Source organism: Moschus berezovskii, chromosome 12 (genome assembly GCF_049115385.1).
Source record: "Moschus berezovskii isolate FMDL1 chromosome 12, NW_MosBer_1.0, whole genome shotgun sequence".
Taxonomy (NCBI): Eukaryota; Metazoa; Chordata; class Mammalia; order Artiodactyla; family Moschidae; genus Moschus; species Moschus berezovskii.
In genome coordinates, this window is record NC_142471.1 from 63,295,885 (window position 1) to 63,321,966 (window position 26,082).

Here is a 26,082-nt window from a genome sequence, read left to right on the forward strand (position 1 = left end):
CCACCAGGTTATCACTCAACTTTTTTCTAGTCCTTTATTATTTTTCTCACTTTTGAAGGAAAAGGTTTATGTTTAGCTTTAAATAATATAGTAAAAAGTTTAACATTTTTTACTGATTAGGAATAATATGAAAAAAAATTTTTTTCAGTAAACTCAAATGCTTCTAATGAATTCATTTTCAGGTTAGCATATATATATTTGAAAAATACTGAAGGTGTTTTTTTAGACACAACCAAAATTTTAAGTTTGAGAAATATTCAAAGGGCCTTTTAATGTAATGTAACTTTTAATTATATTCCCTCAGTGAAGGGTTTTTAAAACAGTGAAGTTCCTAGTTACTTAGATTAATTGGAATTTAGAGGTGGGACCTTTGGATAGACATTATGGATGAAGCTTACTGTGATTTATACTTTTTTAGCTTATCTAATTATTAGTCATATACATATTTAAGAACATGAAAGTAAGAAAATATAATAATACACCATTTGATATTTTTGCTACTGAACCTTTTTTGCTCAGATTCCATTCTCAACAATATATTGTTGTATCCATTTATTTTTTGGCTGTGTCATGCAACATATGTGATCCTAGTTCCCTGACAAAGGATTGAACCCACACCCTCTACATCAAAAGCTTGGAGTTTTAATCACTGAACTGCCAGGGAAGTCCCTGTCACATCTTTTTAATGCTACAGTTTTTTTGTCCTCTGCACCTTGTCATAATGTCTCATACATGGTAAGTACATACAGTAATGGTGATAGCTACAGTTTATATGGTACCTTACAGGATGCTGTTATATAGTTAGGGGTAATTTTCTTTCTTTTTTTTTTCATTTTATAGATGAAGAAACTAAAACACAGAGATTGAGATTTGCTTAGAGTAATGCAAACCAGTAATTTTTTAAATTAATGGAGGCAGATGGTATTGAGTACATTCTAAAATGCCAAGGACTTTCCTTGCTGCCATCTGCCTTAGTTCTAGGGATAAAAAAAGAAAAAGCCAAAATGGTAGGGAACCAGAAAGGTAGTAAGTAGATTTAGGAGTACCCCAGGAAAATGTACTCCTCCTTTTAATGTCTTCTTTTTTTAACCAGTTAGTCATGATAACTTGAGAGAGTAGATAATGTCTTTTTGTTATTGTTGTTGTTAGATGAATGAAACTTTTAATTTAAACATAAATTATCCCTGAGGCACTAGGGAAGTAGAAAATCTACAGAGAAATCTGTTGAAATTATCACAAGGTAATAGCTATAGGGTCAACTAAGTAACTGAGAAAGTTAATGGTATATGTGTATAGTTGGAACCATGTGTGTAAGTGGAACTTAAGTTTATAGGGCTCTCTTATTGAGATTTTAAAAATCTTGTTTAAAAACTATAGTGTCAAGTTAATATGAAATCTTAGAGCTTAAAGGTGTTTATCCAATTGTGGTTTTCTTTAGATGAGAAAATTGAGGTGCAGAGAAGTCAAACCTTGCCCAGTGTCACAGAGCAGAGCCGAAAGTAAAGCTTGTATTTCCTGAGGTCCAGATTAGTGTTATTTCTACTTCAGACTATTACTTTTTGGTAAGCTACTCTTAAATTACTTAACAGGTCTTTTATATCTTTTATTTGTTTGATCAGCATTCTTGCTTTTTGTCAAAATGAACTTTAAAATGAATTTTACTGATACTTCTGTGATGAAAATTTCAGTTCTTTGTTTAATTTTAGGTGAGTTAATGTGGGGAAAATTCTGGTATTCTGAAGATGTTGCGGCACAGTATTGTTTCCTGTTCAAATTACAAGTAACTTCAAGAATTTTCAGGAAAAAAAGAATTGGGATTGTTTTGTTTTATTTTTAAATCATGCCATCTGAACAGAAACATTTATATTTTGATGAAAAACAAAATACTTTAAAAAAAGATTATGATGTGAAAAATGAGGTAGTTGATACTCTCAGATCAAAAATTTCAGAACCAAAATTTCAGAACCAACTTAAACCAAACACTTCAGAAAGTAGTTTTCATTATGGACTAAAAAATGTGAAAGTTGTTTTGCCGAAGATAAATATTCCAGATGAAGTCCTGTTGAAACATGAAGTTGACAAATACAGAAAATTATTTCAGCATAAGCCACAGACTGCAAGAAAATCTATCAATATAAAGACTATAAGCTCTGTAGAAGAGTGTATGTTGCTTCATCAGTCTGAGAGAGTTGACGAAGGTATGAAAATGTCTGCAAAAATACTCAATTTCAATTGTTTAAAGTGCCGAGATAGCACTCGGTATAGCCCAAATGATTTGCAGAAACACTTTCAAATGTGGCACCATGGTGAATTACCTTCCTATCCTTGTGAAATGTGCAGTTTTTCAGCAAATGACTTCCAGGTATTTAAACAACACAGACGAACTCATAGAATCACTTTAGTAAAATGTGACATTTGTAACAATGAGAATTTATATACTTTATTAGACTTAACAAAGCATTTTTCATCCACACATTGTGTAAATGGTACTTTTCAGTGTGAAAAGTGTGAGTTCTCCACCCAGGATGTTGGCACATTTGTTCAGCATATCCATAGACACAACGAAATCCTTTATAAATGTGGTAAATGCCATTATATATGTTTAACCAAAGGAGAGCTTCAGAAGCACCTTTATATTCATTCTGGTACATTCCCCTTCACTTGTCAATATTGTAGCTATGGTGCTACCAGGAGAGAGCACCTTGTAAGACATGTTATAACTTTGCACAAAGAACATTTATATGCGAAAGAAAAACTGGAAAAGGACAATTATGAAAAAAAGATGGCGAAGTCTTCGGCAGGACTTAAACTAATACTGAAAAGATACAAAATAGGTGCATCAAGGAAGACATTCTGGAAACGTAAGAAAATCAACAATGCAAGTGATGGAAGTATAGAAAAAAATACTCAAGTGCTTAAAAAAGTGAACAGAACACAGGCTACATCTGAAGACCCAAACCATATTGTTCAGGAACATTTAAATGAAGAAAAGCATGAAAGACTATACTGTGAGAATAATGATAAACCTGCTGAGTCAGAGTCAGAAAAACCAACTCTTCTGTCCACTGGACAATGTAATGGAGCTCAAGAGGGATCAAATTCTACTTCAGGTTTCTTGAAGACTGCTGTACAAGGACCTACAGTGTTAATGGTGAAAAACAACAGAATAACAATTCCTGCTAACTACAGTGCTAAGTTTATGGGCTTCAAGATGGTGGATGGAAAACAGCATATTGTAATAAAACTGTTGCCTACCAATAAACAGAATTTATATTTACCAGGCTCACAGTCAGGTGCTGCAAGGGACAGTACTGCAGTTTTGCAGCCCCAGACTTTGGACACCACTGCATTTTTAACAGGAGTACCAACTGAGTTAAATGACACCGTTTACATGAAAGCAGCTCCTCCATTTTCATCTTCATCTCCTGTACTTTCAGGGAAAGTAATTTCAGAAAAAGAAACGGCTTTGTTATCTCAGACAAGTAATATTATTCCAGCAGTGGATGATGAAAAAGGTGTATCTCCTTCGCCAGTAGAGTCAGACTTGATTACAGCATCAGTGAGTTTGACCACAAAAGTAGAAACAAGAGATAATGTTGACTTATGGGGCAGTCATATTACTCAGTGTCACCCTGAGGTGTTAGGTACTACAGTTAAAAGTCCAGAGAAAGTCAACTGTACTGCCAAACCAAATTCGTACAACAGTGGAGATATGCATAATTACTGCATTAATTATTTCAACTCTGAGTTACCTGTTGAATCTTCCAATCAAGGATCATTACCTTTTCATAATTACTCAAAAGTGAATAATTCTAATAAACGTCGTAGGTTTTCAGGAACAGCAATGTGTGAAAACCCTCAAAGAGAATCTTCATCCAGCAAGACAATTTTAAGTGAGTCAGTTTTATCACTCGTGAGGAAGGAAAGCTCAAACCCAGATAGCCTGTTAGCATCTATTAGTCTTTTAAATAGTAAAGATGGAACTTTAAAAACACAAGCTGAAATCGAGGAACAGTGTGTTTTAGAAAAAGGACAGAACATTGATGGACAAAACCTATACACTAATGAAAATCAAAGTTTAGAGAGGATGACTGAAAAGCCTAAATGGGATGGCATTTCTAACGTTGAGTCACCTATGATGCCTAGGATCACATCTGTTTTCTCACTCCAGAGCCAGCAGGCATCAGAACTTTTGCCACCTGAACTAAACCAGTTACTTCTAGATGTATTAAAAGCAAAACCTGATGTAAAACAAGACTCTAGTAACAGTCCAGATAAAGATGTTCCACTTCAATGTGCCCAGGCTTTTCAGGAACATGGGGGAGAAAACAAAATAGTTGAATCTTCAAAAGACTTGAAAGTACAAGGCCTTTTTCCGATTCCGTCTGGTAGTATGGGTACTAATATGCCTACAGATGAACTGAATTTAAACTGTAGTGGAAAAGAAAAGCAAATGCTGTCACAGGATATGAGAGATTCTGAGAAGACCACTAGAAGTTCTGGTTTTGGCACATTACCTAAGACTCAGTCAGATGCAATAATTACACAGCAGCTCGTAAAAGACAAACTACGAGCCACAACACATTCTTTATATGTGCAGAATCCACTAAATTCAGAACCAAAAAAGGCTATATTTGTTCAGACTCCAAAAGGCATTTTTGTACCCTTGCACTTAGCTAACAAGCCTGGATTACATGTTTCAAGAAGACCGCTTCCATTGGCTAACACACAAAGTGTCCCTGCTCCTCTCCTTTTAAACAAGAAACCAGGGATGATTTTAACGTTTAGTAATGGGAAACTTGAAGGTGTTTCTGCTGTCAAAACTGAGAGGGCTCAGGCTTGTGGAACTACATCTAAGGAACCTTGCAGAGCACCTTTTTTAAAAGTAGAACCAAACAGTAATTGTCTGACCCCTGCACTTTGTTCCAGCATTGGCAGCTGTTTGAGCATGAAAAGTAACCCAGAAAATACTTTGTCATTAAAAGGCCCTTATATTATTAAAACGCCAGCAAATTCTTCAGTGAAAGCTGTTCCTACTCATAATATAATACCTGCGCATCAGGGTACTAAGTTGAATATCTCCAATTCAGTAAAACCGCAGAACAAGATTTTTCCAAAACCACCTCTTTATACCTTTTTGCCTGATGGTAAACAAGCTGTTTTTTTAAAGTGTGTGATGCCAAATAAGACTGAGCTGCTTAAACCTAAATTAGTCCAAAATAGTACTTGCTATAAAAATATACAGCCAAAGAAACCTGAAGGAACACCACAAAAAATATTGCTGAAAATTTTTAACCCTGTTTTAAATGTGACTGCTGCTAGTAATCTGTCAGTAAGCAACACTGGATCCTCATTGCAGAAAGACAGTGTACCATCTAACCAGACTACAGGACAGCAGAAAGAGCCAGAATCTTCTAGAGATGCCTTACCCTTCTTACTAGATGATATGATGCCAGCAAACGAAATTGTGATAACTTCTACTGCAACATGCCCAGAAACTTCTGAGGAGCCAATATGTATCACCAACCATTCAGAGGCCAGGGTATTAAGGTGTAAAACAAATTGTACAATTGAGAGAAACTTCAATAAGAAAAAGACTTCAAAAAGAAAAGTTTCAAGAATAAAAAGTCATGTAAGAAGTCAAGATTCTGAAACTGCATTTGTATCTAGAAGAAACTGTAAACGCAAGTGTAGAGATAGTTACCAAGAACCTCCAAGAAAAAAAGCCTTACACAGAAAGTGTAAAGAAAAAGCAAAGCCTGAAAGTATCCCTGAATCATTTGAATTCAGCAGACCTAGGCTTTCAAAAGATACAGTCAGAACTCTGCGGCTTTTCCCCTTTAATTCCAAACAGCTTGTGAAATGTCCTAGGAGAAACCAACCAGTTGTAGTTTTGAATCATCCTGATGCAGATTCCCCAGAAGTAGTAAATGTAATGAAAACTATTGCTAAATTTAATGGACGTGTTCTTAAGGTTTCATTGTCGAAAAGAACTATCGATGCTTTACTGAAACCAGTTTGTTGTAACCCTTCTGAAACAACTTATGACGATTTTCCTAAGAGGCACAAAACATTTAAACCTGTTAGTTCTGTGAAGGAAAGATTTGTGCTAAAGTTAACTCTCAAAAAGACAAGCAAAAACAATTATCAGATTGTGAAAACTACCTCTGAAAATATTCTGAAGGCTAAATTTAACTGTTGGTTTTGTGGTAGAGTATTTGACAATCAGGATGCTTGGGCTGGTCATGGACAGAGGCATTTAATGGAAGCTACTCGTGATTGGAACATGTTAGAATAATTACCAAGGAAAAGTAAAATTACCTTAGAAGAGAATAGTGAGTTGGGTTACTCCATGCAGACACTTTTTACTTCAATATAGCACCAAAATTAAACATTTAAAAGTTAGCTGTATTTCATGGACAACCAAAAGTTTCTGTTGCATTTGAAAATGCAATTAGTTGCATCAGTGCACATTAGTTTTGAAAGAAGCTAATCACAGATTTACCTTGATTTAATTTTTTAAAATATGTGTTTTTGGGAAGTTAGGGCTAAAGAAAACTATGATGAAACCGTTTTCCCAGTTTAGTGACTCTTAGTAAAGAGTAGCAGCTGACAGCCCAATCCCTTTCTTTCACTAGCCTTATGAATCTTAATAACTATAGCTCCTCTGAAAAGTTTGAGAGCTCTTTCACTATGCAAACGAAGGAGTTTCTCATCATTTATGAAGATACTTTTAAGAGCTTAGGTAAAGAATTTACTCTCCATCTGCAAGACGTAGTTCTTTTGAAGGTAACTAGGCTCCGTTGAGAGTACATTTAACTCACTACAGTTACACCTCATACGATGCTTGGTAAAAGTTTTTGATGAGTAGGTCTTTTTTTCTTGTAAGCTGTCTTGCATGTCATTGAGTGGAACACCTTTCCAAGGAGATTTTCTTTTCTAAATGGCTCTCGTGTTGCAGTAGATGGGCAATCTTGAAAGAATTAGCCTCTCTTCATCTAGTTTGAAGTTCATTTAAAGAACTTAAATATTTTTCTGAATTTGATTATACTCACCCTTGCATTCCTTTGATTTAAGTTGTTCCATCATAAAGCAAGTGGCCAGATTTTTTCTTGGTTGCCATCCTTTAAAAAGAGTGAAACGTAGAAGCACTTCCGAGGGAATGGCTTTTCTCAAAAATTAAAAATTATTCCTCAGAAACAATATTTTGAAGCAAGATTAACAAAGTAAATCATACTTTTGTGTTTATTATTAGTGTCTGAATATGTCCAGTTGGGACAAACCATTTTTTGTTAGCAGCGTTTCAGTATGACTGATAACCCAAAGCAGATTATGTACTGGTTGGTTGCAGTTGGAAATGAAGAAGCATTAATAGTGGACTCAGTGACAATGCATAAAACTTCAGGACAGATTCTGAAGGGATATGCCCAACAGAATTTTAAAAAGGAATGTTTTCATGACAACAGAATCATTGATTTAAACTTCTCACTTTGTAAGTTTGGGTCAAATTTTGTTGGATCATTGGATAATGGGGTTCTTGTATTAAAAAATTACTATATAATTTTTGTTACATTGTTACTACAAGTGTTATGATGTTTTTCATTGATTGAATGAAAACTTCAGGGCTTCTCTTCTGTATATAACAAAGAATTTAAACCTGTACATATTTTTGTACCTTTCAGTTATGTAAATTTTGCACAGAAAGTTTTTGAGATAAAAAGTTTATTTTCTTTCAATTTAGTTCTGTGCATGCACTAATAAAACTCATTGTTTAATTTAAAAGGAGTATATAAGACTTTACCCATGTTATTTTGGGGGGTTTTATTTCAGATGTATAATTTTTTTTTATATAAATTCAGTTTTCAGGGATTGAACACTATTGTTAGCAAGTGCCTAAAAGATGTGAAACAGTTTACATACGTCAACTGTAACATTAGGTCCCAAATGGGCCTTTTCCCCCAATAGTTTTATTTTAAAGAAAGCCATACATAGATGCTTCAAGCTATCTTGCTATGCACATTATACATGTACTGTTTTTGTGCAGTTTGTCTACTTTCTTAGAAGTGAAGTATTTTTTGTATAAAACCTGTTACAATTGTGTTTCTTAAATTGAGCCTAAGAATGGAGTTGATTGGAAATATACAATATATATTAATAATGTGTATGGTGTTTAAAGACTGGTAAGCATTGTTAATTTCTGTAACAAACGTTTTCTTCCATTAAATTTATCTTCAGTTTGTGTTTACATATTTTTCTTTTACTGTGCTGAATTCAAATGGGAATTTTATTCTAGAGGGAAATATTTAGTTTTCAAAACTTATTTTTTCAATGCTGGTGAATGCAAAATAAAATGTGGGCTTCCCCCGTCCCCCAAAGTTATAGGTGAAATTTTGTTTGAGAAGGGTAGTACGTATTACAATTTAACTATGCTGGTAAAAAAAAGCCACAGAGGGACATCCCTGGCTGTCCGGTGATTAAGACTTCACCTTCCAATGCAGCGGGTACAGGCTTGATCCCTGATAGGGGAGCTAAAATCCTACATGCCTGGGCGCCAAAAGACCAAAACAGAAGCAATATTGTAACAAATTCAATAAAGACTTTGAAAATGGTCCACATCAAAAAATCTTGCAAAGACACAGAGAGGGTTATGTTCTTCAGTATCCTAACGACAATTAAACTGAAATGTGGCTGTGTTATAGTTAGATTCACCTGTGAATACAGAAAGAAGAGGAGGAACTACCTTGCCACTGTTTGCAGCACTATAAAAATACACATTAAAAAATTAATGCTAATGTTGAGATACATATTTTTTGCCTTAAGATTTTAAAAGCTATTTTAAAAAACTTCATGCTGCAGTTCCTCTAGTTGGTACCTTTTATGAGGTGTTTTTTTTTTTTTTTTTTTAACTCAGGTTATTCTGAAGGAAAACCTGCTTGGAGCCTCTATTGCTATATCAGGAAATCTGAAAATAAGAGACCTCTATCCTTTTTTCCTCCTGGCTGAAAGTTAGCTAAAGAAGGTTTTCCAAAACAGTATTGATTAATTCAAAGTTCTTAGTACAACTGGAAGAGTTAGTGTTACTTTTTCAATCCAGCTCCTGGGTAAGGAGTTTTTCATTTTTTCCTACTTGTCCTTCTCCATTGAAAAGGGCCTATTTGTCATTTACTAAAACTAATAGTTTAACTCTTCAGAGTTTACTATCTTACTAAGTATTCAACACAGATTGAAATGTAATTATTTTTAAGAATTTCATTTTTATTAAGGAGTCAGCAAGATACTTCAGTAAAGGGTCTTAACAAATAACTTAGGCTTTGTAGGCCATTAGTTTCTGTCATAACTACTTAACTGTTGTCATGCTGAAACAGCAATAGACAACATGTGAATGAGTGTGCCTATTTTTTTTAATTAGAATATAACTGCATGTGTTCGTTTCTTCATTTTATTAAAACCTTGTTTTAAAAAATTGTTAGTGGGCTTAATCTGGCCCATCAAATGGTTTTTCCAGCCCTTGCTTTCTCTCATAGATGTGTTCTTAGATTGAGATTTTTATTCAAAATAGAAGTTTAAGAGAGTTTTTTGTGATGCACACCAACTATACAAAAGGTTCAAAGTATTGAAACTAAAATGTGTGTAGATATGGTTACCACCATAGGTGTATTTGTTCAAAAATGTAGTTAAGGTGATGAAAGTAATTAGTAGATAGGTATTTTGTGTGCTAAGAGTAATGCAGTTTATGGAGAGATCAAAAATCAAACAATTGCTATGAGAATTTATGTTCAGCTTAGATGAGAAATAGATACTAGTTCTTTTAGTGGTTTGAAATCCCTAGTAAGAAAAAGTAATAGAAACTGTTTAAGATGGGGGGAAATGGAGGTGAGCTGAAAACAGAATATAGTATAAATTCTGTGCCACTCACTTAGGATTTTTTCTTGGTAAGCGATTCCTTTGCACCATTGACATCTGCTTACTGAGGATTTGTCCCATTTGTGTTGAGGTATTGGCTCTGTTCCTTGCCACAGCCTTTGTTATGAACCTTGTTTTGAGCAAAGTGCCTTGGGGATCTCATCTGGTGAAGCTTACTGAGGGATGTTAGTTAAGAGTGTGGTATTTGCAGAAGAATTTCCCTATAGTGGAGGATTGAAATATAGGATCAACTTGGTTGATTTTGGTGTTCATTGCTTTAAATATGCTCCCTTTAATAACTGGAAAATTAAGAAGTAGTCAATATATTAGAAGAGGTGTTTGATAAAGTCTTTGAATTATTTTTTATTTCTCTGTCTAAAATGTTTCTGTTCATAAATGCCTCTAGTTTAAATTTTTTTTCTTTAAAAAGTGAATATCATAAATTATGGTACTGTAAATTTGAATAGGATTTCCCATGTGGCTCAGTGATAAAGAATTTGCCTGCAGTGCAGGAGACATGGGTTATATCTCTGGGTCAGGAAGCTTCCCTGGAGGAGATGGCAACCTACTCTAGTATTCCTACCTGGGAAATCATGGTCAGATGAGCCTGGGGGACTACAGTCCATGGGATCACATAAGAATTGGACACGAGTTAGCGACTAAACAACAAACCTGAATAATGTGGGAAGAATGTTAATGTACTTCAGTTTTGAAAATCATGATTTTAGTCAGTGCCAAGAATGTACTTATTTAAAAATGCTAACTGCTAGTAGAGACATTTTTAATATGTTAAAAGAAGAATTCTTCCCTAATACTTGAGAGTCCTTCAACCAAAAATGAAGGTTATATTCAGGTTGCAACTCAAATTGCCTCTTTCAATTTAGAAATGAAATGTAGGTGCCTGCTGTCATCAATTATTTCACGTTACTAATATTGTTACTGTAGGAAAGCAAAATGAAAACTTAAAGAGTTTTGCAAATGACTATTTCAATATTTTGAAGAGTACATTGAGAAATAGCTTTGTGAACACTTAACAGTAGTCATTTGGAAGGCAATAAAGGAAGATCCATTTATAATAGCCACAAAATAAAAATTGTGTGAATCTGCCAAAAGGAAAACCAAGCTGGGAGAAATAGTGTTCCTGGGTGTAAGGTTAGACGTACCACTCTTTGGTAGGCCTCATTTTCCGTGCCTGTGCCCCGCAGACGGCCTATATCAAATGGGTGGTGGCAGCCGGGTAGTGGTGCTCATTGCGCCACTCGCAAGTCCTGCAATACAAGGGACAGGACAGCTACAGAAGGCTGTAGCCCCACTTTACCCCACAGCGTGCAGCAGACCTACCTGTTCTGGTTCGATTGGCAGTCACGTGACAGTTTACATCTCTCCCGGGTTTCTGGGGCAGAACTATTGTATATACATTAACAGCTAGTGAACTTTGGCACATTCTAGTCTCCTTCCATGCCCTCCCCAATCAACAACACAGCTGTTTGACAGGGAGCATTCAACGAAGAGCCAAATTCCCAACACACTCTCACCCCACAACCTGCTCCGTAGCACAGAGGCACAGAGTTTCTGTTCAGGGGAAGGTTGGAGTGAGCATCAAAGACTTGGTAACACTGTCCATTGCAAGGGGCCTGACTTTATCTGGATCAGATTGGAGTGTATAGTATTATTGAAAACAGTAGAGCAGTCATCTGGCAATTATTGAAGGCGAACTATGGTGTTGGAGAAGACTCTTGAGAGTCCCTTGTACTGCAAGGAGATCCAACCAGTCCATTCTAAAGGAGATCAATCCTGGGTGTTCATTGGAAGGACTGATGCTAAAGCTGAAACTCCAATACTTTGGCCACCTCATGCGATGAGTTGACTCACTGGAAAAGACTATGATGCTGGGAAAGGTTGGGGGCGGGAGGAGAAGGGGACGACAGAGAATGAGATGGCTGGATGGCATCACCGACTCTGTGGACATGAGTTTGGGTGAACTCCAGGAGTTGGTGATGGACAGGGAGGCCTGGCGTGCTGTGATTCATGGGGTCGCAGAGAGTCGGATACGACTGAGCGACTGAACTGAACTGAACAATTGCTGGTGATACCAGTAGCTGTCAGTGAGAAGCTTAAAGCTGAGAGAGAGAAAATCTGGATAAAACTACAGACATCCCTTGTAATCAGAAAGGATGTGTGTGTGCTCAAGTCTGCAACCACATAAGAACAACTCTGGCTGAATGTAGGGCAAAACTTGTAAACTCCCCGAACAGTGAAAGAAAATCCAAGCCATACACACATCCAATGGTAAAGGGTGTAAATCTCACCGATTCAGGAGTCTTAAGCACAACCTCTGGTCAATCAGAGTGTATGTGTGTTAGTCGCTCAGTCGTGTCCTACTCTTTGTGATTCCATGCAGTAAAGCCCACCAGGCTTTTCTGTCCATGAGATTCTCCAGACAAGAATACCAAAGTGGGTAGCCATTTCTTTCTCCAGGGGCTCTTTCCAACCCAGGGATCGAACCCAGGTCTCTTGCATTGCAGGTGTTCTTTACCGTCTGAGCTACCAGGGAAGCCTGATCAATCAGTGGCTGGTCACTAAATAGTGTTGACTCAGAAGCAACCCTTAGGCAGTCATGCTGCTGCTGCTGCTAAGTCGCTTCAGTCGTGTCCGACTCTGTGTGACCCCAGAGACAGCAGCCCACCAGGCTCCCTGTCCCTGGGATTCTCCAGGCAAGAACACTGGAGTGGGTTGCCATTTCCTTCTCCAATGCCTGAGAGTAAAAAGTGAAAGTGAAGTCACTCAGTCGTGTCCAACTCTTGGCGATCCCATGGACTGCAGCCTACCAGACTCCTCTGTCCATGGGATTTTCCAGGCAACAGTACTGGAGTGGCTTGCCATTGCCTTCTCCATAGGCAGTCATACTTAAGGATAAAACTGAGGGGGAAACAAGTTGACCAATGACATCAGAGGTTGCATACTGTGGGGAGAAATAGACTTGGTGAATTAGTTCAGCCAAGTTACTAAAAAACAAGTCCAGAGTAGGGGACGAGTATCCAGAGATCCTGTAATATTATTATAATAACTAAAATTATAAAAACTAAACTGTCTAGTTTTCAACATAAAAGTAGACATTCAAAGAAAGTGTGACATACTGGGAAAAAGGCAATAGAAACTTCGTTTGAGGGGTTCCAGATGTAGGGTGAATGTTAAGGAGCTATTATAAATATGTTCAAAGACCCAAAGGAAACCAGATTTAACGTATTTAAGTATTCTGACAGTGTCATATCAAATGAAAAATATCAATATGATAGAAATTAAAAAAAAAAGAACAGAATGAAAATTTTTGAGTTGAAAAGCACGATGACCAAAGTGAAAAATTTACTAGAGAGGGCCAACAGTTGATTTGAACTGGCAGAAGAATCAGCAAATCTGAAGATCAATAAGAGATTTGAAATATGAAGCACAGACAGAAAAAAGAAGAAAAGCGGTCACACCACATACACAAAAATTAACTAAAAATGGATTATAAGCCTAAATATAAGTTTACTATAAATCTTGTAGAAGTAAGATTTATGACCATTGTTTAGTCAAAGCCTTCTTAGATATGACACCAAAATCACAAGTGAAAAAATGAGAAAAAAGATCCCTCAGATTTTTATTGGAAGACATTGTAAAGTTGATCTGTTTCACCTAGTTTGGATTAATACAGATTTGATTTCAATTTTCATTTTTTAAAAACTTTGCTCTATATAGCTTTATCTCTCCACCCCCAATGCTATTATTGTCATAGATTATAGCTTTATAAATTATGTGCCCATCAAGGCAGATTTATAATTATTACTTTATGCATTTTTCTTTAGAAGGGGAAAAAGTTACAAAATAAAAATTACAGTTTTTTTTTTTTTTTGTCTTTTATATTTACCTATGCTGGTGTTTGTATTTACATTTACCAGTTCTGTGTTTTCTTTGTTTGGAATTGCATTACTAAGTAGTATCCTTTAAACTCGAAGGACTTTTATTGGACAGCAGATCTGCTAGCAATGTTTACCTGAAAATGTGCTAACTTTTCCTTTTTGAAAACTAGTTTTGCTGAATATAGAACCCTTGAGTGGCAATTTTTTATATGCAGAACTTTGACTATGTCATCTCACTGCCATTTGGCTTCCATGGTTTCTGACAAGAAATCAGCTGTTAATCTTTTTGAGAGACCTTCATATGTGAAGAGTCACTTTACTCTTGCTGCTTTCAGGATTTTCTGTCTTCCAATAGTTTGATTATGATATTCACAGTTTTTTCCTTTTTTTTTTTTTTACAGTTTATCCTACTTGAAGTTCATGAAGCTTTTTGGGTTGATAGACCAATTTTTTTTTTAATCAAATTGGGGGAGTTTTTAGTATTCAAATATTCTTTCTGATGCTTTTTCTTCTCTCCTTCTGAGACTCACTTTTGAATACACTACTATGCTTGATAGTGTTCCAGAGGTCTCTAAGGCTCTGTTCATTTCTCTCTCTCTTTTTATCTTTCTCTTCCTCAGTATAGACAATGTTAATTGATTTATCTTAAAGCTCATGGATTCTTTCTTCTGCCTGCTCAGATCTGTTGCTGAGCCCCTCTAGTGAATTTTTCATGTCAGTTATTTTACTTTTCAACTCTATATAAAGTTATAGAATTAACTTGTAGAAAGTCTGTTATCTGTATACATCTCTTATTGGAACTTATATTAACCTTGAGCTCACAAAAAGGGGAAGGGAATGGCAACCAACTCCAGTTTTCTTGCCTGGAGAATTCCACGGACAGACCATGAGGTCGTAAAGAGTCAGACACAGCTGAGCAACTAATGCACACACACACACACACACAAAGGAACCATTACATCCCCCTTATCTGTACTTATGAATATCATACATTATTATTCTATTTTCTACATATTAAAATTTTAAACAGTACATAACTGTCAAGCACTGACAGTAAACACCCTAGTTACATTAGTGCACCAGGACTATTGTGGTGGCCTAAATTTTTAGCAGCTTTGTTTTATCCAAGAATATAATTTTCTTATTTTGGAAGTAAAGTGTTATTTTCTTACATGACCGAAAATACTTTACGCCTTTTCTTTTTTTTTTAAGTAGAGACATTTATTTGGAGAATATTGGTAGCATATTCTCAGCCTCACCAGATATTAACAGTTCATCAGTTCAGGCAATAGAACAAGTCCTTGTGAGCTTCTTATAAGGAAATCCACAGCTTCCTCATCTGTTTTATTACTGGATGATTCATAATCCAAAATATGAACTTTGGGGGCTTTTTCCTTAAAAGTGGAAGTAGGGAAGATATCTGAAGCAATGATGTTGACTTCCTTTTAAAAATGTTTTTTAATTTATGAAACTTTAACTGCATATTTCAGTCTTGTGGAATCTTTTGTGTTATTCTGACTGTCAATAAGAACCAGGGGGTTGTGTTGATGATTCTTGATGATTTCAGCAACACTTCCAAAGTACTAGAACAAGAAAACAGATGAATTATACATTGGAACTTATATTAACCTTGAGCTCTACTCCTCCCGTATTCTCCCACTCTTTCAAGTTAGTCAGAGTTACTATTCCCAGCTGACATTTTATCTAAAAAAGACTAAATTAATAAAGGCCACAACCTTTGAGGTGTCAGACCCTGGCCATTCAATAAGATTGAAAACACAACTGACATCATCAACTAGTATAACTACTTAGAGAAATTACTTTGTTATGTTGTAATATTTTGTTTTTTATTTAATGTCAAGTATAAAACTGTCATACATTGAATTTCTGTCTATCTTTATAAAACATAGACTGTCTGTTATGTTGCATGTCTTAGATACAAGGATTGATGTAATAAATTAATCTTAGAATTTAGTGTCAAGAGAGTTATTTCCCAGATTAATTCCTGTTTGTTTTTGTGTTCTTTTTTTAACAAGAAAGAAAAAACTTTATAAACCCTCATATATCCATTTTTCTTTAGCTCCTAATAAATTTAGAGCTAAATTAGTGTCTAATTAATAATGGAATTTCATGCTAGGCTCTTACTATAGATACTTATTTTTCTGTATATTAATTTCTATTGTCTATTGGTTTTAAGGCTATCACAATTTTTTTTCTGAAAAGTAACCAATGTTTTAAATGAAGGATATAATAAATGTAACACAGACCATGAAATGATATGCATCAATTATACAAAAGTGCTACAAGCTCACAATTATCAAAGCATTTTAGGGTCATTTTTTTTAAAAGTGATAATTGTTTTGCAACACTGCTATATAATTTAGCAATAATCATCAGTTGATTTTCTTTTAGTTTTTCATATAAAGATAAACATCTAGAATAAATGTTTAAAAGCCTTTATTAATTATTTGGATAACTTCCAAATATTATATATTAAATAAATATTCAGAATACTAGTCAGTTTTTCAAATGAAACACCAGTTGTTTTCTAGATAACTGGCTTCTGAATACTAGGTCAGGGAGGGAGGGGTAAGAGACGGAGACTTTCAAGTACCTTTAGTCTTTATTTCTTCCTTTCTCTTCAGTCATTTCCCCCTCTTATACTTGCCAGTGAATTTTTTATGATACTCATAGAGACATTCATTCTGTTTATTTGGCACAGCATATTGTTAAACTGAATGCAGTTGGAGGTTAAATTTATGGACTAACAAACCAATAAATGAAATAGCACAACCTCTTTGCCGTGAATTCCAAATGAAAAAGTGTGTTCTGAAGCCAGGAAATACAGGAGAGAGTTGCTATACTTACACAAATAAGCATCTCACTCTGTCCTTATACTCTTCTGAATATTTTTGAGTATTACTTTGTTGCAGTTTGGGGATTGAAATATTTGAAGTAGGGGGTTGAGCTGAATTGAAATATTTGAAGTAAGGAGTGGAGTTGAGGCCTTTTTGTGATATTTTTGTTATTTAAAATACTTTTAATATCCCATATTTAAGATATAGGCTTATACACATATTTCTGATTTAATTGAATAAAGAATTGAGCATAACTTAGTTGCAGTTTCCCCTTAACACTCTTTTTTTCTGTCTACATTAATTCAGTGTATTTGAAATATTCACACATGGACCGAAAATCAATGTGTTTGATAACCCAAAATCCATGGTCAATAAAATAAAGCAAATATATCAAAGCAATAAAATACTCAATATGTATCCACATAATGCTGAAACAGTTGCAAAAAAGTTAATCATGTAGCTACTTTTTCTACCCCAAAATACTCAAACACAAAGACAAGCAGACTTTTTAAGATATCCACATGCTTAATATATAACCAAAGTTTTCATTTTTCAATTCAAATTTTCGGTATCTGTGACAAATAATATTTTGATTATAGATAATTTAAGTAAATTTAAGTTCTAAAGGACTGTCATATTTCTAGATGCTAGTATAATAATATGTGTTTATTTTAATATCCATAGGCCAGATATCTGGGGAGTGGGATGACACTCTGATATATTCATTCTGGGATAGGGATGAAGATTCTTTAAGCCAAGAAGAATTATTGTTTACCAGAGTTTTCAAGCAGGACAAGGAAGTCCAAAGCCCCTCGAAGAGCTCAAAATTTATCTGAGAGTATTTCAGGACCACTAAAAAGGACAGCTCCTGCATCCACCTTTAAGCCTTTTACAGAAGTATTGGATTAGAAGAGAAATTACTGACCTCTTCACCAGTTTTCTTTCGGCCCAAAGCATACTGTTTTGTTGCTTCAATAAATCGTACAGGGATATTATATACTCTCTTATTAAAAAATACAACTAATGTATATGGCTGTTTGGAATCATGGCCAGAACTCTTCCGAATAAGAAATGATCCATCCTGTTTATTAAAAGAATAATTAAGATTAGTGTTACTTGTATTTCCATAGTTTAAAAATCAGTTTATGAAAATACCTATATTATATTCAAAAGGTAATTATTTAGGTATATGATTTTTATTACTGATTAGAACTTGTCTTATTTTCTAAGAAAATACTTCAGTAAAATACATACTTATAGAAAACTCAATGAGGTCAGTGCTAGCTTTTTGAGGCACTGAAGATACTAAGTTTATAGAATCTGGAAATGTGTGAAGGGACACATTAAGGTCAAATCTAAGGGGCACTCTTGGACTAGGGACCATGTTCACAAGTTACCTATGAATAATAAAACATATCAGACAAATTCCATTCAAAAGCACAAGAAGAAAGCAGACATTGAGAACCAAAATATTTCAGCTGATAGCACATAGATCTCTGCTGAGTGTTATGTGGAAGCCTGGATTGGGAGGGGAGTTTATGAGAAAATGGATACATGTATATGTATCCATATATGTATATGTATGGCTGAGTCCCTTCACTGTTCACCTGTAACTATCACAACATTATTTGTTGATCAATTGTACCCCAGTACAAAATAAAAAGTTTTTTAAAATGTAACATGGCATTCCAAATTTAATTAAATAATCTTTAAAAATATTATAGAATCATAAATTCAAAAATTATGAACAAAAAGTGGGCAAAAAAGAGCAAGGAAAAATACAATGAGTTGATTAAACTCAGGAAAGAAGTTGAAGAGAAAGCAAAACTATCTCAGAAATGAAGAAGAAATTATAAGGAGGGCATGGCAACCCACTCCAGTATTCTTGCCTGGAGAATCCCCATGGACAGAGGAACCTGGCAGTCCATAGGGTTGCAGAGAGTCAGACAAGCACACATTATCAGGGTGACAACTGTGCCAGTATAGGCTGAGGACAGAATATGAGATTTAAAACAGTCAGACCTTGTTTGATCTGTATAATGCCTCTTCGGCCGACTTTCGATCACAGGCACCAGCATACCACGGTTTACAGTGAACATCAGCTTCCTGTGAATGAGAAGGCATTGTTAAGCATGAGATGACACTTCAATGACACTGTAGTTTCTGGGCACTAGAAACTAAGTTTGCATCACCAGAAAGACCTAACTATATTTGGGCCAGTAATCTGAAAATGAGTTTTATGCTTCTTTTGCTCAGCCTCAAGGATTACATAATTTTCCCATTTGGCCTTAGGGGCTGGACTTAATACTTGAACATAAGAACTAAGTCCTGCCAGATTCCTGAACCATTTATTCCTTTCTCCTAAATAAGTTACCATCTCCCTTTCTATTATGATCTTATTGTTGCTTTGTGGACTGTTCTGTAATTTACAAAGCATGTTTACAAATATTATTTGATTCTTATAACCACTTTGAAAGCAAGACAAATACCTTCCATCATCCTTATTTTAAATTTGAGAAAGCTTAGAGACTTGCCCTTTCTCTGTCTTTTTTTAAAAACGCTATTTTATGTGTTATAATATCATATGCCTCCACAGATCTATTCTGAGAAAATTACATAGTTTAAATAGAATCTATGTGAGAGGGAGAACAATAAAAACAGCACATTTCTTTGCTAGTTTTGAAGAAGCACCAATGGTTATTTATGGCATCCAGAATACAAATTAGAATAAATGGAGCAAGGTCTTAACAACTGGGGGAAAAAAATGTATTCTGTACCCATCAGCAAATGACAACTCACAACTCAACTTAGAATCTGTTCTCAAGTTTCACTTCCAAATCTCTCTTATAAGAAGGCATGCCCTTTCCTGCAGTTTGTGAGTTCATTTCATACCTGTTCTGACAAACTGGAGTTAGACGAAAAGCTGGGTAGTGGGCCATCCATGGTTGGGCTTCCCCCTTCTGGAAATCCTGAAAAGGATTTGAAAAGTAAGTGGATCCTGTTATATCTCGATCAGTTACTATGCCTGTACGTCAGCACTGTGCTGGGTGCTGCAAGGAGCACACACACGCTGAAAAATCACACACATGAAAAATCATACACGCCAAAAAATCCTTAAGAGTAGTGCTTCTCAAAGTGTGGCCTGAGGACCCTTGGGATCCCCAAGATTCTTTCAGGGGATTTGCAAGGTCTTTTCTAAATACATATCTCTGTGAAGCCCAATTTTCTTCGTATACTTCAACCAGTAAAACATACTGTAACAGGTTGAATGTAGACGCAGATTTGAGAATTCGGCTGTCTCTGTACTGCAGGCATTTAAGAAATTTTAAAAGTGTAAAGCGACGCCACTCTTCTCACTAAATCTTTTTTTTTGAAAATATAATTTCATAGAAATATGTTACTTATATTAACATGTAATGAGTTTAATATTTTTAAAATGGGTTAATAAATTTTTTAAATGTCTTTTAATTAATACATTAAATATTACTAGAAAGAAATACATAAACCATAGTTCTTTGGGTCTGCAATACTTTTAAGAGTGTTATAATGGTCCTGAGGTCAAAATGATTGAGAATTGCTGCCTTAGGTACAAACTCCATCTAAATGTGGAGACATGAAATGGAGAAAATACTTCATTCAAAAGCTTTGGGAATATACAGCCGTCAACAAAACAGCAAAATATCCCTCCCTCCTCGAGCTTAAACTTTAATGGAGTGAGGTAGGCAAAAAAGATGTAAGTAAACATACATATAATATTACAGAGTCAGAGTCATAGTGCTATGAAGAATATACAGGGGAGCAGGTGGTGGATAGCTTTGGGCAAGTAGTATGTTTATATAGACAGGTCAGGGAGACCTCACTGAGGTGACACTTGGGTAAAGTCTGCAGTTGAAGAGGGAGCTGCTGCTGCTAAGTCGCTTCAGTCGTGTCCGACTCTGTGCGACCCCATAGACGGCAGTCCACCAGGCTCCGCCGTCCCTGGGATTCTCCAGGCAAGAACACTGGAGTGGGTTGCCATTTCCTTCTCCAACGTGTGAAAGTGAAAAGTGAAAGTGAAGTCGCTCAGTCGTGTCCGACTAGTAGCGACCCCACGGACTGCAGCCTACCAGGCTCCTCTGTCCATGGGATTCTCCAGGCAAGAGTACTGGAGTGGCTTGCCATTGCCTTCTCCGGAAGAGGGAGCAGGCATGTGTATATCTCAGGGAAGGATGTTCCAGGTGTAGCAAACAGTGAATTCAAGGGCCTGGCAAATTTGAGGAATAGAGAGGGAGCCACTGTGCCTGGAGCGCAGTGAGAAAAGGGGAGAAGAATAAGGAATGAAGTCAGACAGGAGGTGGGGAATGGGCAAGGTTTGTGGGACTCCTGGGATACTTAACATGACTTGGGCTTTAACGAGCATGGCATGGGAAGCTTTTGGAGGGTTTTGAACAGAATAGTAAAATTGTCTGCCTGTCTTTTAATAAGGTCACTCTGGCTCCAGGGCTGAAAATAGAGTGAAGGGAGTAAGAACAGAGAGAGAAGACCAGTTGAGTGTTCCAAACCCAGACAGGGGATGATGGTGCCTTGAAACACCATCAGTATCAGTGGGAGTAGCAACAGTGATAGGATTTTGAACACTTTTTTTACGCAAACACATAATTTAATCATAAAGCAGCCTAATGAAATAGGTGCTATTTTCTATAAAATAGGTATTTAAAATAGGTATTCTCTTTTCTGGGCTTTCCCGGTAGCTCAGGGGTAAAAAATCTGCCTGCAATGTAGGAGACAGAGGAGACGCTGGTTCAATTCCTGGGTCAGAAAGATCCCCTGGAGGAGGGAATGGCAACCCACTCCAGTATTCTTGCCTGGAGAAACCCATGGACAGAGCAGCCTGGCAAGCTACAGTCCATGGGGTCGCAAAGAGTCGGACACGACCGAAGCAACTGAACACGCATGCGTTTTCTCTTCTCTTCATGTATTTTTGCCCATTTTCCGATCAGGTTGTTTGTTTTATAATCCTTGATTCCTTTTACACTTCTGTTTTGCTGACTTTCTCTGACACCACCCGGGCAGGGGAAGGGGAGTAAAGGCAGAAGACAGGCACTCCTGACACTCTAGGGGTCTCCCTGTGACTGCTGGGCTCAGTGGGAGTTCCAGTACCCAATGTGGGTTCCAACAATACCCCTGGTGGGGCTCATTACTGATCTGCTCGGGTGAATGTCCTGGTTCCCTTCTTGGCCTTCTCTGCCTCCACCCCAGCAGCGGTGTCAGTGCATCCTTATACATAGCCTTTTGAGGCTTGAATCTAGGCTCCGCACTCAGCCCTCAATGGCAGCGGTGAGAGTAGAGTCAGATTTTCCTGTGTGGTTTGGCTGAAGTAGAGAGGAGTTATCTAAATGTCTTGACAGGTTGCCCTTTTCCTGGTCCTTTGGCTGCAGGGAGCAGGTTTCTATTTGAGGCTCTTTTGACCTGTGCCCCTTGGTGTTTCCAAATTGCTGGCATCTGCAGTTCCAAGTCTGGGGATCTATGAGACAAAAAGAAAACTCACCACCATGTCGTTCCTTGGGTTTCCAGAGACCAGTGAGGTTATCTCAAGACCCAAGGAATTTGAAGGAACAGTTGGAAGGAGTGTGATGAACCAAGTGCTTCAGATAAAAGTGTCCTGGATGTTCAAAGGTGAGAGCCACCATTGTTAACAGGAGGGAGCAGTGTGGCTGGCCCAACAAGGTTAGGTATGAAGAAAGGCTGTCTTCTAACAGGTGGGGACAATATTCCCAGATGGGAGCAACATAAGAGTTGGTCACGTGCTTCTAAGGTACATAGCACAAGGTGGCTAAGGGTTTCCACAGTTTGGGCAGCCAAGGGAGTTCAAGGCTGACATTTTCTGATCCCTGGATATGTGCTAGTCCTGTTCTGTTTTCCGAGTCTTAGCTCATTTTCCCCTCACATCTGCCCTGTGTAGGAGGAACTCTTAGACCCTGTTTTATAGATAAGGTCTTCCTTGGCCACTGCAGCCCTCACTGCCTCCCTTCTTCTCTGTGCCTACCCGCCTGCCACTTTGCTTCATTTTTCTTTATGGTACATTAGCATTTACCTGATACTGTATGACTTACCTAGTTATTTATTTTTCCTATCTCCTCCAGTAGAATAGAAGCTCCATAAGGGAGGGACTCATTTGTTTTGTTCACTGCTGTATCCCCTGTGTCTAGAATCAGTTCAGTTCAGTCGCTCAGTCATGTCCAACTTTTTGCAACCCCATGAACTACAGCACGCCAGGCCTCCCTGTCCATCACCAACTCCCAGAGTTTACTCAAACTCATGTCCATTGAGTCGGTGATGCCATCCAACCATCTCATCCTCTGTCATCCCCTTCTCCTCCTGCCCTCAATCTTTCCCAGCATCAGGGTCTTTTCCAATGAGTCAGCTCTTTGCATCGGGTGGCCAAAGTATCGGAGTTTCAGCTTCAACATCAGTCCTTCCAATGAACACCCAGGACTGATCTCCTTTAGGATGGACTGGTTGGATCTCCTTGCAGTCCAAGGGACTCTCAAGAGTCTTCTCCAACACCACAGTACAAAAGCATCAATTCTTCGGCACTCAGCTTTCTTTATAATCCAACTCTCACATCCATGCATGACTACTGGAAAAACCATAGCCTTGACTAGACGGACCTTTGTTGGCAAAATAGTGTCTCAGCTTTTTAATATGCTGTCTAAGTTGGTCATAACTTTTCTTCGAAGGAGCAAGTGTCTTTTAATTTCATGGCTACAGTCACCATCTGCAGTGATTTTGGAGCCGAAAAAAATAAAGTCTCTCACTGTTTCCATTGTTTCTTCATCTATTTGCCATGAACTGATGGGACCAGATGACATGATCTTAGTTTTCTGAATGTTGAGTGTCTAGAATAGTGTCTGGCATATGGCAGATGGTCAATAAGTATTTGCCAATTGAAAGAATGACTTGGGTTAAAAAACAGTAAAGGGTATAATAAAACTTTACATAGTAAAAAAAAAAATTCTATAGCTACACCATTTCACTTGTGTTCAGAATTTTAGAAAATATATTTTGTTTCATTTATTTAAGATGAATCAACATTCAGTTAAAACCTAGTAAACAGATTTATGTTTATTTAAACACATGTAAATTTTGTATACAATAATTATTCTCTTTATTTAAAAGTATCAAATCTTGAATACTTTGGAATATTTTTCAAATTATCCATGTCAGGAAGGGTTTTGTTTTGTGTTTTCATTTTTTTTCCTACATTAAGTAGAAAGCAAATCAAGGTTTGGGTAATTGTGTTCTGTAAGCCTGACTTCATATATTTTTAGGGTATTGTATTATTTGTCTTGGGAAAATTATTCAGATAATTGCTAAATCTTATTTTCAGGGTACCTTTTATAGATACATTTTATAATCATTAAAAGGTATTTTAGATTTAATTTAAATATCGTTTATTGAAGACCTTCTATGTACCAGGCATATGTTGTTTTACTTAATCATCTTATTTTGAAAATAGTTATATTATTGTTGTGAAAAAATTAAATAAATGATGATCAGTAAAATACTCAATCAAAACTAAAAAAAGAAAAAAGTAAGAATGATCCCAAATCTATTTACTTTGCAGAACAGCTCTATGAAATAAGTATTCTTGGCCCCATTTTACAGACGAGGAAACAAGCTGGAGAGGATACTAAGATACTCCACTGGAAGAGGCAGTATTTCCCTGGACCCCTGGGTGGAGACGTGAAGAGCCAACTCACGCAATACTTGATACTGCTCTTCATGACTTCATTGTACTTACTTGGCAGAGGTATGGGTTTTTGATGAACTGCCCTGAAAGGAAGAAATTCAGATTAATTAAAGGGCAATGCACAAGATGAATAAGTTTGACTTTTTGTTTGCACTGAAGATACTCTGAACAGGTGCATCACAAAGGATCAACAGGAAGAACCAATAAAACATATCTAAAGACAGGAAAGGCACTACAACCTTCAAGAGAAGTCAGATTATTCCCTTTAGTTTCTTTAAAAGAAGGAGGGTTAGCTTGTGTCATATTTTACTTCAGTCCAATCATTAACTGAAATATCAGTTAAGTCTCTGTGATTCTAAGCAGTTCTTTTAAAGTTGTCGCCTACTTAACATTTTTTAAAAATTTAATTGCAAAGCAATGAAATACTAAATCTTTACTGATCATTATAAACCAGTGTTTCTGTTCAGTATGACATTGCAGGTGTTAAGGAAACTTATTTTTAAAGGAAAAGATTCATACTTCTGGGCAGGAGGAGGAAACCCTGGTGACTGCATATTTTCTTGTCTGTGACTAGATCCCCGGTGGCGTTCAGCAGGTATAGGTTTTTCTGCATTAAGAAAATGATCATATTAGGATTAGAGTGAAATGTCTGTCCCCATGCCCAAACCCACTATCAACTGAGAAGAACTGAGTTTGGTCAAATGTCTTCCCATGAGCAAGTCTTTCACCAAGAAGCTCTGAAGCCATGAAGTTTGCTCAGAGTTGTACTTACTTCCTGTAGAGGCTCACCCTAAGGCTTCACTATCACTCCAAGCTCCCTGCTCAGCAGGCATGGAAGACTATAAGGAATGGAAGGATAGCAAGCCAAAAGCATCAAAGGAAAGGCAGAAGAAAGCAAGACAACAGGAAAGGAGTATGGAGGAAAGATGTGGGAAATGATGGGAAAGAACTAGCAGAGCAATGAAAGCAGATGAGTCGTAATGCACATTCAGAAAATGTCTACCATCCATCGTCAGAGACAGGTATGCCCATGTTAACTCAGGAAATGGTAGCTTTTAACATTGAGTACCTTCAAGCATGGAATTAGATGGGTACAGAGCTTTAGTTTCTATGTAGTGTTTTAGGTCTTGAGATTATGAATGATTCTTCTGGTTTTTTTCCTCCCAGTATTTTTCAAATTCAATTTTTTTTAAATGGGAAAGTTCTAATAGAAAGTATACATGGTTATGATAAAGGAAAGGAAGCATTTGAAGGTGTACTAAGAAGATAGATATTTGAACTCAGGAAACATTATTTTGAAAACTTAGCACAAGAACTTATTCAAACAAACAGATTTTTTAAAATTTCATTACTTAACTTAGCCATTAATTCTCAGACATGTGAATGGTTCAAAATCAGTCTCCACACCTATGTATTTTGTGGTACAGTTTCTGGCAAGTCATATTTGTCTACAGACAGGCAGGTTTGGGGCATGTCGACTGTGGCCTACTGCACAGATGTAACTTGGCAAGCCCAGGTCCTGATCGGCTTTGCTACTCACTACTCATGGCAAAGTAAAGACTGTTCTGTTTAAAAACTGAGTTTTATGTCTACAATTACCTTATAAATAATGAAAGAAATTTAGAAATATATTTGTATACAAATTTTTAATCAAAATAACTTTTACAGGACATGCTCTTCCATCAAAGTA

At 36.6% G+C, this 26,082-nt stretch overlaps 2 protein-coding genes across 23 annotated transcripts in view; one reads left to right on the top strand and one right to left on the bottom strand.

Annotated features, from left to right (window-relative positions):
* The window catches only part of ZNF518A (zinc finger protein 518A), a 44,388-nt gene extending 18,681 nt beyond the window's left edge, over window positions 1–25,707 (top strand). For 10 of the 21 annotated variants that reach the window (XM_088842207.1, XM_088842201.1, XM_088842211.1 and 7 more), the window contains 2 exons: window positions 1,439–1,562; window positions 1,707–8,245. In XM_088842207.1, the coding sequence (XP_088698333.1) occupies window positions 1,841–6,298 (4,458 nt within the window). In that variant the 5' untranslated portion in view covers window positions 1,439–1,562; window positions 1,707–1,840 and the 3' untranslated portion in view covers window positions 6,299–8,245. Of the gene's footprint in view, window positions 1–591; window positions 736–1,438; window positions 8,246–17,344; window positions 17,590–22,213; window positions 23,305–24,307 lie in introns of those variants that run through there. The other 11 variants (XR_016038768.1, XM_055425008.2, XM_055424990.2 and 8 more) reach the window with 9 other exon arrangements.
* BLNK (B cell linker) overlaps window positions 13,559–26,082 on the bottom strand; it is an 83,557-nt gene continuing 71,033 nt past the window's right edge. The window contains exons 13-18 of one of the 2 annotated variants that reach the window (XM_055425009.2): window positions 24,912–24,999; window positions 24,444–24,475; window positions 19,553–19,629; window positions 18,683–18,766; window positions 17,586–17,741; window positions 13,559–15,385 (exon numbers count right to left, since the gene is read on the bottom strand). In XM_055425009.2, the coding sequence (XP_055280984.1) occupies window positions 15,266–15,385; window positions 17,586–17,741; window positions 18,683–18,766; window positions 19,553–19,629; window positions 24,444–24,475; window positions 24,912–24,999 (557 nt within the window). In that variant the 3' untranslated portion in view covers window positions 13,559–15,265. The remainder of the gene's footprint in view (window positions 15,386–17,585; window positions 17,742–18,682; window positions 18,767–19,552; window positions 19,630–24,443; window positions 24,476–24,911; window positions 25,000–26,082) is intronic. The other variant, XM_055425011.2, reaches the window with a different exon arrangement.